This window comes from Oncorhynchus mykiss, unplaced genomic scaffold, assembly GCF_013265735.2.
Source record: "Oncorhynchus mykiss isolate Arlee unplaced genomic scaffold, USDA_OmykA_1.1 un_scaffold_422, whole genome shotgun sequence".
NCBI classification, from domain to species: Eukaryota; Metazoa; Chordata; class Actinopteri; order Salmoniformes; family Salmonidae; genus Oncorhynchus; species Oncorhynchus mykiss.
This window is the reverse complement of record NW_023493869.1, coordinates 8,596-22,136: the sequence shown is the minus strand read 5'-3', so window position 1 is coordinate 22,136 and position 13,541 is coordinate 8,596. Positions and strand designations below refer to the sequence as shown.

General features: G+C 41.9%; 1 protein-coding gene across 1 annotated transcript; it reads left to right on the top strand.

The window, feature by feature from the left end:
• Positions 1–10,967: 10,967 nt before the first annotated feature.
• Positions 10,968–13,251, top strand: LOC110525197 (golgin subfamily A member 6-like protein 6). Its single transcript, XM_021605163.2, has 3 exons — positions 10,968–11,673; positions 12,258–12,804; positions 12,958–13,251. The coding sequence occupies exons 1-3, from the start codon at positions 11,010–11,012 to the stop codon at positions 12,980–12,982; spliced, it is 1,236 nt and encodes a 411-aa protein (XP_021460838.2). The 5' UTR covers positions 10,968–11,009; the 3' UTR covers positions 12,983–13,251.
• The last annotated feature ends 290 nt before the right edge of the window (positions 13,252–13,541 follow it).

Sequence of the window (13,541 nt, the reverse complement as noted above, 5' to 3'; positions counted from 1 at the left end):
ATGGCCAACATCACCACACTCAAAACACAGTTGACTACCCGTACTAGCATAAGCCATATACAGTCTATTGTCATACTTGACTTAAACGATAACTCCAAAGTCTGCTCCGGTGAGTCCAAAAACATAAACACCTGTCGCCGAAACGACCTAACCTGTTTCAACTCCGGGTGTTTGAAACAACCTAACCTGTTTCAACTCCGGGTGTTTGAAACGACCTAACCTGTTTCAACTCCGGGTGTTTGAAACGACCTAACCTGTTTCAACGCCGGGTGATGAAACGACCTAACCTGTTTCAACGCCGGGTGTTTGAAACGACCTAACCTGTTTCAACGCCGGGTGATGAAACGACCTAACCTGTTTCAACGCCGGGTGTTTGAAACGACCTAACCTGTTTCAACGCCGGGTGTTTGAAACGACCTAACCTGTTTTAACTCCGGGTGTTTGAAACGACCTAACCTGTTTCAACGCCGGGTGTTTGAAACGACCTAACCTGTTTCAACGCCGGGTGATGAAACGACCTAACCTGTTTCAACGCCAGGTGTTTGAAACGACCTAACCTGTTTCAACGCCGGGTGATGAAACGACCTAACCTGTTTCAACGCCGGGTGTTTGAAACGACCTAACCTGTTTCAACGCCGGGTGTTTGAAACGACCTAACCTGTTTCAACTCCGGGTGTTTGAAACGACCTAACCTGTTTCAACGCCGGGTGATGAAACGACCTAACCTGTTTCAACACCGGGTGTTTGAAACGACCTAACCTGTTTCAACGCCGGGTGATGAAACGACCTAACCTGTTTCAACGCCGGGTGTTTGAAACGACCTAACCTGTTTCAACGCCGGGTGTTTGAAACGACCTAACCTGTTTTAACTCCGGGTGTTTGAAACGACCTAACCTGTTTCAACGCCGGGTGTTTGAAACGACCTAACCTGTTTCAACGCCGGGTGATGAAACGACCTAACCTGTTTCAACGCCAGGTGTTTGAAACGACCTAACCTGTTTCAACGCCGGGTGTTTGAAACGACCTAACCTGTTTCAACGCCGGGTGTTTGAAACGACCTAACCTGTTTCAACGCCGGGTGATGAAACGACCTAACCTGTTTCAACGCCGGGTGATGAAATGACCTAACCTGTTTCAACGCCGGGTGATGAAACGACCTAACCTGTTTCAACGCCGGGTGATGAAACGACCTAACCTGTTTCAACTCCGGGTGTTTGAAACGACCTAACCTGTTTCAATGCCGGGTGATTGAAACCCAACTGGACAATCTTAATTGAACTTGAGAACTTCCCAAACCGCAATAACTCGCGCTCCAACAGCTCATTGGGTATAAACGGCGGTACATTCGAAATCGTTACCCTTGTTGACGGAGAGAAAAGCGGCGTAACTTGAATAAACATTCCTTTAAGAAGTACGCCATGCTCAACCATACGATCTACAAGACTCTCTTCTTTAAGAAGTACACCATGCTCAACCATACGATCTACAAGACTCTCTTCTTTAAGAAGTACACCATGCTCAACCATACGATCTACAAGACACTCTTCTTTAACCTGTTAGATCTCTAGGGGCGCTATTTCATTTTTGGATAAAAAACGTTCCCGTTTTAAGCGCGATATTTTGTCACGAAAAGATGCTCGACTATGCATATTCTTTCAGTTTCAGAATCTGCAAAGATTTTGTCTGTAAGTGCCCCAGAACTCATTCTACAGGCGAAACCAAGATGATGCATCAACCAGGAATTAGCAGAATTTCTGAAGCTCTGTTTTCCATTGTCTCCTTATATGGCTGTGATTGCGCAAGGAATGAGCCTACACTTTCTGTCGTTCGCCCAAGGTCTTAGCAGCATTGTGACGTATTTGTAGGCATATCATTGGAAGATTGACCATAAGAGACTACATTTTCCAAGTGTCCGCCTGGTGTCCTGCGTGGAATTCGGTGCGCAATTGCCAGCTGCTCGTACCTTTCCATTTGATATAGGGGAGAAACCATGTGTCCAAGAACGATGTATCAATGAAGAGATATGTGAAAAACACCTTGATGATTGATTCTAAACAACGTTTGCCATGTTTTCAGTCGATATTATGGAGTTAATTTGGAAAAAAGTTCGCGTTTTGAGGACTGAATTTTCTGATTTTTTTTGGTAGCCAAATGTGATGTATAAAACGGAGCTATTTCTAATACACAAAGAATCTTTTTGGAAAAACTGAGCATCTGCTATCTAACTGAGAGTATCCTCATTGAAAACATCAGAAGTTCTTCAAAGGTAAATGATTTTATTTGAAGGCTTTTATGTTTTTGTTGAAATGTTGCGTGCTGGATGCTAACGCTAATGCTAACGCTAAATGCTAACGCTAAATGCTAACGCTAAATGCTAACGCTAGCTAGCTACTTTTACACAAATTATTGTTTTCCTATGGTTGAGAAGCATATTTTGAAAATCTGAGATGACAGTGTTGTTTACAAAAGGCTAAGCTTGAGAGATGGCATATTTATTTCATTTCATTTGCGATTTTCATGAATAGTTAACGTTGTGTTATGCTAATGAGCTTGCTGATAGATTTACACAATCCTGGATACAGGGGTTTTTTCATAGCTAAACGTGACGCAGAAAACGGAGCGATTTGTCCTAAACAAATAATCTTTCAGGAAAAACTGAACATTTGCTATCTGAGAGTCTCCTCATTGAAAACATCTGAAGTTCTTCAAAGGTAAATGATTTTATTTGAATGCTTTTCTGTTTTTTTGTGTAAATGTTGCCAGCTGAATGCTAATGCTAAATGCTACGTTAGGCATCAATACTGTTACACAAATGCTTGTTTTGCAATGGTTGAGAAGCATATTTTGAAAATCTGAGATGACAGTGTTGTTAACAAAAGGCTAAGCTTGAGAGCTAGCATATTTATTTCATTTCATTTGCGATTTTCATGAATAGTTAACGTTGCGTTATGGTAATGAGCTTGAGTCTGTATTCACGATCCCGGATCCGGGATGGGGAGACCAGAAAGGTTAAGAAGTACGCCATGCTCAACCATACGATCTACAAGACTCTCTTCTTTAAGAAGTACACCATGCTCAACCATACGATCTACAAACACTCTTCTTTAAGAAGTATGCCATGCTCAACCATACGATCTACAAGACACTCTTCTTTAAGAAGTACGCCATGCTCAACCATACGATCTACAAGACACTCTTCTTTAAGAAGTACGCCATGCTCAACCATACGATCTACAAGACTCTCTTCTTTAAGAAGTACGCCATGCTCAACCATACGATCTACAAACACTCTTCTTTAAGAAGTATGCCATGCTCAACCATACGATCTACAAGACACTCTTCTTTAAGAAGTACGCCATGCTCAACCATACGATCTACAAGACTCTCTTCTTTAAGAAGTACGCCATGCTCAACCATACGATCAACAAGACGCTCTTCTTTAAGAAGTACACCATGCTCAACCATACGATCTACAAGACTCTCTTCTTTAAGCAAAACCACCACCCGTTTATTCATCCGTGACGCATAAGCAACATTCTCATATCCCACCTTCTCTCCTACGGCGACCAGAATCTCCTCCACAGTGACAGTAGCTTCAGTAACACACCTGAAGCCGTGCTGAAGTGACAGGGACGGCATCCCCATGTGGGTCGCCACCCCCGCCAAAGCCAATTTCAACACGAAAAACAATGTACTTAATTCTACCACAACAACTAAATAAAAATACTGATAACCTCAATGATGCATAGGAAGAGAAAAAAGACACCACCAAGAAAAATAAATGTAAAAGAAAAAGCAGGATATGTAACTCTACACAACACTCACTCATACAATTCCCAGCATGCACCAAACACTCTCAGCATGCAGAGAGAGATTGTCCAGACAGAATGTTTTAACACTCTTGATTTGACCACCAGAGAAGAGAAAGAAAACTGTTATGAGCTGAACAATATGCCAGTGGAAAGGAGGACCGTACCAGGTGACCCAATTGTGGTTTGTGACTATTATGATTTCCCATATCAGCCAATTCAGTTGCAGTAATTCGGTTACAGATTTCTTGGTAATTCCACTAGCATTTTGGTAACGGAATTACGAATTTTAATCACTTAATAATTCACCCAAAAAATATACATCAGAAAAATCACTAGAACTAATTGTTAGCCCCACCATTACTTCTGTGAACTTTCATTATCCCCCTCCTCACAATGACAAATGTGAAAATATCTTGAAGTTATGTGGGTTTTTGGTAACGGAATTACAAGGCACAAGGTAATATTTCTGAAACTTAAAGAAGGTTAATGATTTCTCCAAAACCAAATGTAAGTGTTGATATTAGTAGTCAGGGGTCTTTATGTCAACATGATTCTGTTTTTATGTAGTTCTGATATTGGATATTGGACCTTTTTAGACTTTTTCTGGTGATGTTTTCTAAGATCCCTTTTCCATCTGTTGACCCAGAAATCAAAGCCTTCACTGGTTGAAAAATGTATCTAGAATTACATTTACCAAAAATATACACTCTTAGATTTCATTTGACACCCAATTACACATGCTCCTATGAACGATGCGTTGGTGCTCAAATCAAATCAAATTTTACTCTTCACAACACATGGTTAGCAAATGTTATTGCGACTGTAGCGAAATGCTTGTGCTTCTAGTTCTGAAAGTACAGCAATATCTAACAAGTAATATCTAACAATTTCACAACCAATACCTAATAGACATTCATTTTACATGGAAATGCCTTACTGTAACTCTAGAGATACTATCCAGCCCCAACTAGTAATAAAGTGGTCAGGGTGGTTGCTACTGGCCTCTCCAGCTTCAGCCTGAATCCCACCCATGATGAGAGGAGGTTTACTGGACACACAGGGAGAAACTACAGTCTGAATCACACCCATGATGAGAGGAGGTTTACTGGACACACAGGGAGAAACTACAGTCTGAATCACACCCATGATGAGAGGAGGTTTACTGGACACACAGGGAGAAACTACAGTCTGAATCACACCCATGATGAGAGGAGGTTTACTGGACATACAGGGAGAAACTACAGTCTGATGACTGATGAGACTACCTTTAAGGCTTAAGGGTTTGGTTAATGTTAGGGTTAAGGTTAGAGTCCTTTTTAAGTTTTGGCCAGATGGGCTGTCAATGGGATGTTGGTCAGAAAAGTCCATTTAGTCTTTCCCTTCTCAAACCTGTCCCCTAACCAGTTCATATCATGTATTCCACCACCAGCACACCTGATTCACTAATCAGAGGTTTGGATGATTAGTTGACCAGTGGTACAAAGTGGACTGGATCTAGGTGAACTATGTGGAGAGTCTTCCAGGGACAGTACAGTACAGACTGAGAAGCTAACAACAGTGAAGTTTACTCAACTCATTCAAACTATAATGAATATTGTTTAGAGAGAAGATCTGCACAAGGGCATAAAGTTTAAGATATAGCAAGAGAGGACAATATGGTGCAAGGTTGCCAAAGTGGAATCAAAAGTCATAGGCCTAATCATCAATCAAATATGAAATATAAAACCAAAATATAATCTACATATAAAGACAACATGTCATCTACATGTGTTATAGAATAGCTCCCTTCTCACATCCCAGGTCATGTTTGGACTGGAACGTGACAACTCAACGGGCTATGCGCATCTCCCCAATAGCCTACAGACAACTTTCCTGAGTGCAATGTCATTAATGTGACCGATATGTACAGTATAATAAGCATAGTGAAGAAGGAAAAGATCCCACCTCTGACGCACAGCAGAGACATCGCTGCTGAGATTTCCCCTGGAGCAAGAGTCCCTCAATAATTTAAAAACAGTCATTGCGTTACAATGAATGTCCTCCCCAAACGCTTGTTGCATCGTGAACTATCCTCCCAGTCCCTTGGGAGTTCAGCGGATGGATGATGCGCCTCTGCCATTTATTTGGATGAGAAGTTGGACGAACGCTCCTCCAGCTCACGATACGAAATGGTGGAGAACTACAGTGTGGTGATGTGTCGTTCACGAACGAACGGCTCTTTTTGAACGGTTCTTTTTGTTGAACCTCGGGAACCGAATTGCATCGGTGAAAGAGCCATTCCTCTGTCTCTATGATTTGCAAACTGCTACTACTGCTTGTTGAGATCAGAACAACGTTTTTCTGTAGATAAATTACAACATCATTATCTAAAGGGGGTGAATCCTCACTGCAGAAACAATAAATAGTGGGGAGAGAGTTGTGATTGTATGTTTGTTTGTACAGTTATGGCTGTAATGTTATTATTTTGTATTCTCACTAAACACCCACATTTGTATTTGTGTGGGAAATGTTTGTAGGCTATGGTTGCTGTTTGTATTTCATTGAACTTTAGGCCCATACAAAGACAAATCACACAACATAGAATTCCAAATAACCTTTGGCAAAAATACACGAAATAAAAGTCAAGTGAAAATAGTTATTAATGACTTGATCAATTATGAGTAGCTAAACATTATCGACTTTTGGACACTGATGCGCAGGAGAACCCCTAGCTGTCAATCAAGCAGGCGCGGTGAACGGATTATGACGCTCAAGCGTTCCAAATGACGCAACAATACAGCTCCAGACCAGAGAAAGTTAATGCCGAGGATATTATTCGGTTCAACACTAAAACTGAGGTTTGACACGTGTGATTTGAGGTGAGTCAAATATTTACAAAAGTTTACAATACATTAACCATCCGCTTCGTTATTTCTGTTGCTATCAATCACTCCATCTGTATCTACTCTTCTGTCTGTCTGTCGGACTATCTGAATTGTCTGTGTACTGTCTAGCCAGCATATGCCAGAAAGGTTCTTTCACATAGGCTCATATTCACAAAGTCTCATAGAAGGAGTGCTGATCAATAATCAGTTTGGTCTTTTAAATTAAACTGAATACGTTTTGATGGACAGGAGGCAACCTGATCCTAGATCAGCACTCCTACCCTGAAACACTTTGTGAACACAATCCAGGTGTACTGTGATGAGATATTATTATATTAGTTGTGCTGATGCATGATGGGTTGTAGGCTAGAGCTTGAGGACTCAACTCTGAAGACTGTTTCTGAATTCACTGACCTGGTGAGTAAATGTTGTGTACAATGGCACCATCTAGTGACAGAAACATAGAAACACACATTGTTGCTGAACGAAGGCATCTCTTTATTTTCCAGAAATAAAACGTGTAGACCTTTCCTGAAGTCTCTGACGAGATGGACACCTCTTCTTCTTCTGGACGATCTCCGTCTCCTACTGGGACTGTCTTCTTACCCCCTCCTATCATGTGGAACAGTCTGTAAGTCATTCATCACATAACCTAGCTCTGGTACAGGGCATTATGTGCGGCTTGCTGAAGGAAGGCTCAGTGTCTGCAAGCTGTACGTAACGTCCTGGACCAGAGTGACACATTACCCACCTCTGGCCATCATGGACAGTCAACTCATCACATTCACGTACTGTAAGTCACAGTTGTGTGATTTGTGTTATTAAAGTATTAATTGATTATTATTAAAGTATTAAAGTATTATTAATTGAGCAGAAGTTAAATTATTATTTTAATATTGTAGTAAATTGTCTGAGTTCACTTCCTAAATAATGTGTTGACATTCCTTTGCTCCCAGCTACAAGCAGGCAGAGATGGAGGTTCACTTCCCGAGAGAAGAGAAGAAGACCTGTACAGAGAAGGAAGCCCACATGCTTGAGTTGAGGGGGAAGGATCGAACGATCCGAAATCAGAAGAAGGAGATGGACAGACTTCAAGTGTGCCTCTGGGAGGAGGAAAAGAAGAAGAGGAATGGTGGAACAGAGAAGGACAAGATCATTGAACAATTAGAGTCTGAGACAGACCATCTCCGAGCCCTTTTAAAAGACGAAAAGAGGAGAAGAAGAGTAGAAAGGGGTATCATGAAAGAGTGGAAGGCTGAGATCCTGAGACTGAGGGAGGCAGAGAGCCAGAGGGAGGCAGAGAGCCAGAGGGAGGCAGAGAGTCAGAGGGAGGAAGAGAGCCAGAGAGAGGCAGAGAGAGAGAGAGATGCAGAGAGAGAGAGAGAGGCGGAGAGACAGAGAGAAGCAGAGAGACAGAGAGAGGCAGAGAGCCAGAGGGAGGCAGAGAGCCAGAGAGATGCAGAAAGACAGAGAGAAGCAGAGAGACAGAGAGAAGCAGAGAGACAGAGGGAGGCAGAGAGAGAGAGGGAAGCAGAGAGACAGAGGGAGGCAGAGAGACAGAGAGAAGCAGAGAGACAGAGAGAAGCAGAGAGACAGAGGGAAGCAGAGAGAGCCACAGAAGCAATGGAGTACCAGAGAAAACTGCAGGAGATCCACAGACTCAAACAACTGCTGGATCTACTGATGGTGGACCTACAACTGGCCCACATAAGACATGTCATTGTTATTATTAAAAGGCAGTGTATATTTACCCAGCTGAAAATGAATAGTGGCAGACAGCGGTACGCTAACCCAATGTTAACTTTTATTCCTTTCCTTAACCCTTACCTTAACCTCACTGAAACTATACCTAACCTTTACCTTAACCCAACCCTAGGTCCTGAACCTAACCTTCATTTATCTCAACCCCTATGCCTTTCTTCTGCCGGTTGAATATCCACTTCCTTATTAACGTCATTACTGTTGTTGTTGTTGATAACTGTATCTGTGCAGGTTGTAAATAGTTGCATTAGTGAAGCATCATTTGTAGGAGTAATTTCTACAAGCATAAACATCAGAGGCAACATTGTTGTAACATCACACAAATTGTAACAGGAATTTCTCAAACCCCTAACTGAATGGGCAAGAAGGTTGTGTGTTTGTATTTGTACACATTGTGGACATAATTGATTCCATAAAATGTCTCATAATTTTTTCAAACCATGTCAATACATTAATTGACAATGAATTGTCCAGATGAATTGATCAACATGACCCTGCTATTGATGTTGTCCAGTGTTTGATTCAATTACCTAGCTCTAGGTTGTATTTCTGTGTATCATTCTCTGCAAATCCTTTGAAAGTATGTCTTGGTAATAGATTATCACTAATTTAACCTTTTAAAATGAAGCAAGAGATTGAGAGATTGAGGCTATGGCAGAAAGTCATGGAGGAGCAGCGACCAAGACTGGCCTGGAACAACAAACCTATTGAAACAGGAAGAGAGAGGGAAAGAGAGAGGGAAAAAGAGAGAGAAAGGGAGATGGAAAGTGAGAGAAAAGCAGAATTGGAAAAACAAGAAATGAAGAAGAAAGTGGAACAGGCAGAAGAAACGATAAAAGCGTTAGAACGAGAGATTGAGAGATTGAAAGAGATTGAGAAGGAAATCATATTTGAAAGAGAAAGAGACATGCGTATTGCAGAGAATGAGAAAGTCAAACTGGTCAACGAAAAGGTAAAAGAGTTAGAGAGAGAGGTTGAGAGACTGAAAGAAGAGATTAGATTGAAAGACGAGACTGAACCAGAGAGACCATTTGATAGAGACAGAGAGAGAGAAAATGATTGGAGACGAAGTGAAGAGGAGATGAAAAATAGAGTGGAGAGAGAGATGGAGATGGAGACAGCCCTCATCAATGACAAAAATACGTCTGAATTGGAGGAAGTCTTCAAGAAAATCAAGGAACAGCAGATAGAATTAGAAAATATGGAAACAGACAAATATAAATGGAAACAGAACCAAATGGACATGGAGGAGAAGATGGAGGGTGAGCACAACAAACAGAAAGAGGTAGAAAGAAAGAGAATGGAGAAAATACCAAAACAGAGACAAGAAGAAGATGAGAAGAAGAAGGAGATGGAGAGAGAAGAAGAAGAGGAGAGACGCAAACAGAAGCACATAGAGATGGAAGAGGAAGAAAGAGAGAGGGAGAAAGAGAGACAGAGACAGATCAAAAGAAAGATAATGGAAAAGAGACAAAAACATATCGAAAGAGAAGAAGAGAGACAGAAAGAGATTGAAAGAGAGAATGAAGAAGAAAGATGTAAACAGAAGAAAATAGAGATGGAAGAGGAAGAACGAGAGAGGGAGAAAGAGAGACAGAGAGAGATCAAAAGAAAGATAATGGAAAAGAGACAAAAACATATCGAAAGAGAAGAAGAGAGACAGAAAGAGATTGAAAGAGAGCACGAAGAAGAAAGATGTAAACAGAAGAAAATAGAGATGGAAGAGAAAGAAAGAGAGAGGGAGAAGAGACAGAGAGAGATCAAAAGAAAGATAATGGAAAAGAGACAAAAACATATCGAAAGAAAAGAAGAGAGACAGAAAGAGATTGAAAGAGAGCACGAAGAAGAAAGATGTAAACAGAAGCAAATAGAGATGGAAGAGGAAGAACGAGAGAGGGAGAAAGAGAGACAGAGAGAGATCAAAAGAAAGAGAATGGAGAAGAGACAGAAAAACATGGAAAGAGAAGTGAGACAGAAAGAGATTGAAAGAGAGAATGAAGAACAACTATTTAAACAGAAGCAAATAGAGATGGAAGAGGAAGAAAGAGAAGAAGAGAGACAGAGAGAGATCAAAAGAGAGAATGAAGAAGAAAGATGTCAACAGAAGCAAATAGAGATGGAAGAGGAAGAAAGAGAAGAAGAGAGACAGAGAGCGATCGAAGAGAAAGAGAGACAGAGAGAGATTGGAGAGAAAGAAAGACGACAACAGCAAGAGGAGAGAAAGATCATGTTTGAGAGTGATCAAGAAGAAGAAAATATATGGAAACAGAAGCAAATTGACATGGAGGAGGGAAGAGAGAGGGAGAACAAGAGACAGAGAGAGATAGAAGAGATACACAGACGACAACAACAAGAGGAGAGACAGAAACAAAAGGAGAAGGAGAAAGAAAGGGAGAAAGACAATGACAATCAGAGAGAGATGGAATTAAAAGATCAGCAACAGAAAGAGATGGAGAAAGAAAAGATGATTATGAGAGAAAGGGAGGAAGCAGGAAGCAGAAAGGAGGGGCAGAATTTTTTGGGGGGGGAAATTGAGGGACAGAATGAACTGGAGATAGAACAGGAGAGAGAGATGGAAGAAAAGCAGGAAGTGATTAAGGAAGCAGAGGAAGAGTACAGGGAAAGAGAAGAGAGAGGAAAGGAAGTAAGCATGAAGAAACATGTAGTAGTTAATGTTAAAGCAAAAGCACGGGAAGTCTTCAATAGGCGTAAAGAGAGGAGGTTAGAAGTGTTGAAGGGGGAGCGAGAACACATAGAAAGAGGACAACAAATCAGGAGGGAGAAGGAGGAAAGACGGCTGGAGATGGAAAGAAAACAGGAGAGGGCAAGACAACAAGAGGAGCAGGATAAAAAACGAGAGATTGAAATTGCTAGACAGAAAGAAATGTTGAGACTAAGAGAGGAGGAGAGGCAGAGAGAGGAAGAGAGAGAGGAGGAGAGAAAGAAAGCCATTAAATGCCTTTTATCTTTAATCAGAGAGAGAGAAAAAATAATACAGGCAAAAAAAAGAGAGGAGATGGTGGAAGAGGAAAGAAGGGAGATCCTTGAGTACAAGAGGGGTGACTTAGAGGAGGAGGAAAAAGAAGATGACAAGGAGGACATTCTCCCACCCGATAAAAGTATCCGAAGGAGAGCCGTGGGCTGGGTGAATAAAAAATGGGAGAAGAGGAACCTCAGAAAGATAGAGAGAACGTATCAGAGAGAGGCTGAGGAGGGCCATAAGATCGTCCACATAGGTAAGACCTGTTTTCCCTCTACTTATGACATCATCCTCTTTAGTCTCCTCTACACACATAAGTTCCACACCAGTCATCATGTCGCATCATTGTTTCAATATAAAACTACTGTCCAAAGAATATGTTAGCTGACATGGCTCATTGAGTGACTGACTGACATAACAAGAAAAATACTGCTGATAACAACCACGTTTTTAAATGGTACCTTGTGTCATCTACTAGTCTAACTCTCAAGACTAAGTAGAGACCCAGAAAGAGTTCCTAAAAACACACACACAAAAACGTGTTTTGGGGGGATCCGGGGGCTACTAGTGGCCATGGGGCCCTAAGCGATCACATAAGCCCTGGCACTATACAAAGAATAGGTGCCATTCTGGACACATGTTCAACTTAGGGCCAGGTCAATTTGGGATGGGGATTATTGCACTTAATTCACAAATTCCATGCCTTGCTCAACTGAAAAGAGTAAATAATCAGTGAGATCCAATTGTGTTTTCTATTCTTCATTCCCTGTGTCCATTACATTTAAGTTGATACCAGATCCACTAAGTTGAATGTGAACTCTACTTCTTCTCCCCTCCCAGCCATCCCTGGACACACAAGGCTAACATCCACCATGACCCGGGCAGAGAGAGAGAGGGAGAAGAGGAAGGAGCTGCTGAAGGCTGAGGAGAGAAGGAAGAAGATGGAGGATTTCAATAAGCAGTGGAGAGAGCGGTCCCTGCTTAAAAAACAGACTCATCAACAACTGAAGGAGGAGAGGGAGAGGATGAAGGAAAACTACCTGGAGCAGATGAATCTGGAGGCTGATGCTCAAATCAACACCCGGTGTCTAACCACCCAACACAGCCACGATTACAACCACGGTCAGGAGTTGCCCGGGTGGGCCAATGGCCAACAAGTAAGCCAAGAGCCCACTGGATCTGCTGATGGCCACCAGGAAAGGCCAAGGAGGCAACAGGCATGGGCAGAGAACCAGGAGGGGAGTTCAGAGAACCAGCAGGAGGGGCCAGAGAACCATCAGGGGGGGCCAGACAGCCAGCAGCTAGAAGCTCCAGAAGAGGCTGAAACATCAGAGCGAATATCCAAGACAAAGAAAAAGCCAAGCATCTGGAAGAAAATTAGGATGAGGTAAAGAATGTTTAAACATCTATTCATGTTTTACACTGTTAATATACATGTCATCACTTTAAAAAGTGACATTATCCAAATGTGAGGGTTTAGTGTACATGCAACACACATGTAAATATATAGATACTTACCTGTCTCTGTGATGTCTTACAGCCTTCCTGACGTGCTGTCTGCCTAGAGCTGGAACTCGATGAAGCCACAGTTCCACTAATGTTACGTTGGTAATTAAAAGTGTCGCCCAATAATTCCTCCTCCTCTTTAAGTCATCGAGCCACATTTCCTCCTCAAAACATTATAGTCTCCTCAAGCCAGCAAGTATCCTCTTTATCAGGCAACAAACCATCGAAGGTCAGTGACCCTCCTCCCAAGAACAGAGACTCTCATCTGTATCCTAGTTAAATTCATCTCTGCTTACCACCTCTACAGTCCTAGAAAATATCCCAAAAATGGAAATAGTTTCAACAGAAGTCCTCCCCTCAGACCAGTGGCTCCACAGACCAGAGTTTCTCATCTGTATTCAAGTTGAATGCAACTCTGATCATTTCCACCACCTCTCCTGTTAAGGGGAGGTTCTGAAAAGGAGGTCTGGGAGGAGGTCTGCAGGTAGCCTGGACCGGACCGGTAGCAGCTAAGTTGCTGGCTCCATCCCCGGGCAGAGCTTCTCAAGTCAGGCCAGTGATGTTTGATGATGTCATTTTTGTTTGCAAAGTTTTACTCTTTAATAAAAGCATTTATTA

Excerpts from the sequence above, each read along its gene's own strand:
- LOC110525197 (XM_021605163.2), top strand. The coding sequence starts at position 11,010 with ATGGAAGAAAAGCAGGAAGTGATTAAGGAAGCAGAGGAAGAGTACAGG. Across the intron at positions 11,674-12,257 it reads CCATAAGATCGTCCACATAG|CCATCCCTGGACACACAAGG; the intron begins GTAAGACCTGTT and ends CTCCCCTCCCAG. Across the intron at positions 12,805-12,957 it reads TGGAAGAAAATTAGGATGAG|CCTTCCTGACGTGCTGTCTG; the intron begins GTAAAGAATGTT and ends GATGTCTTACAG.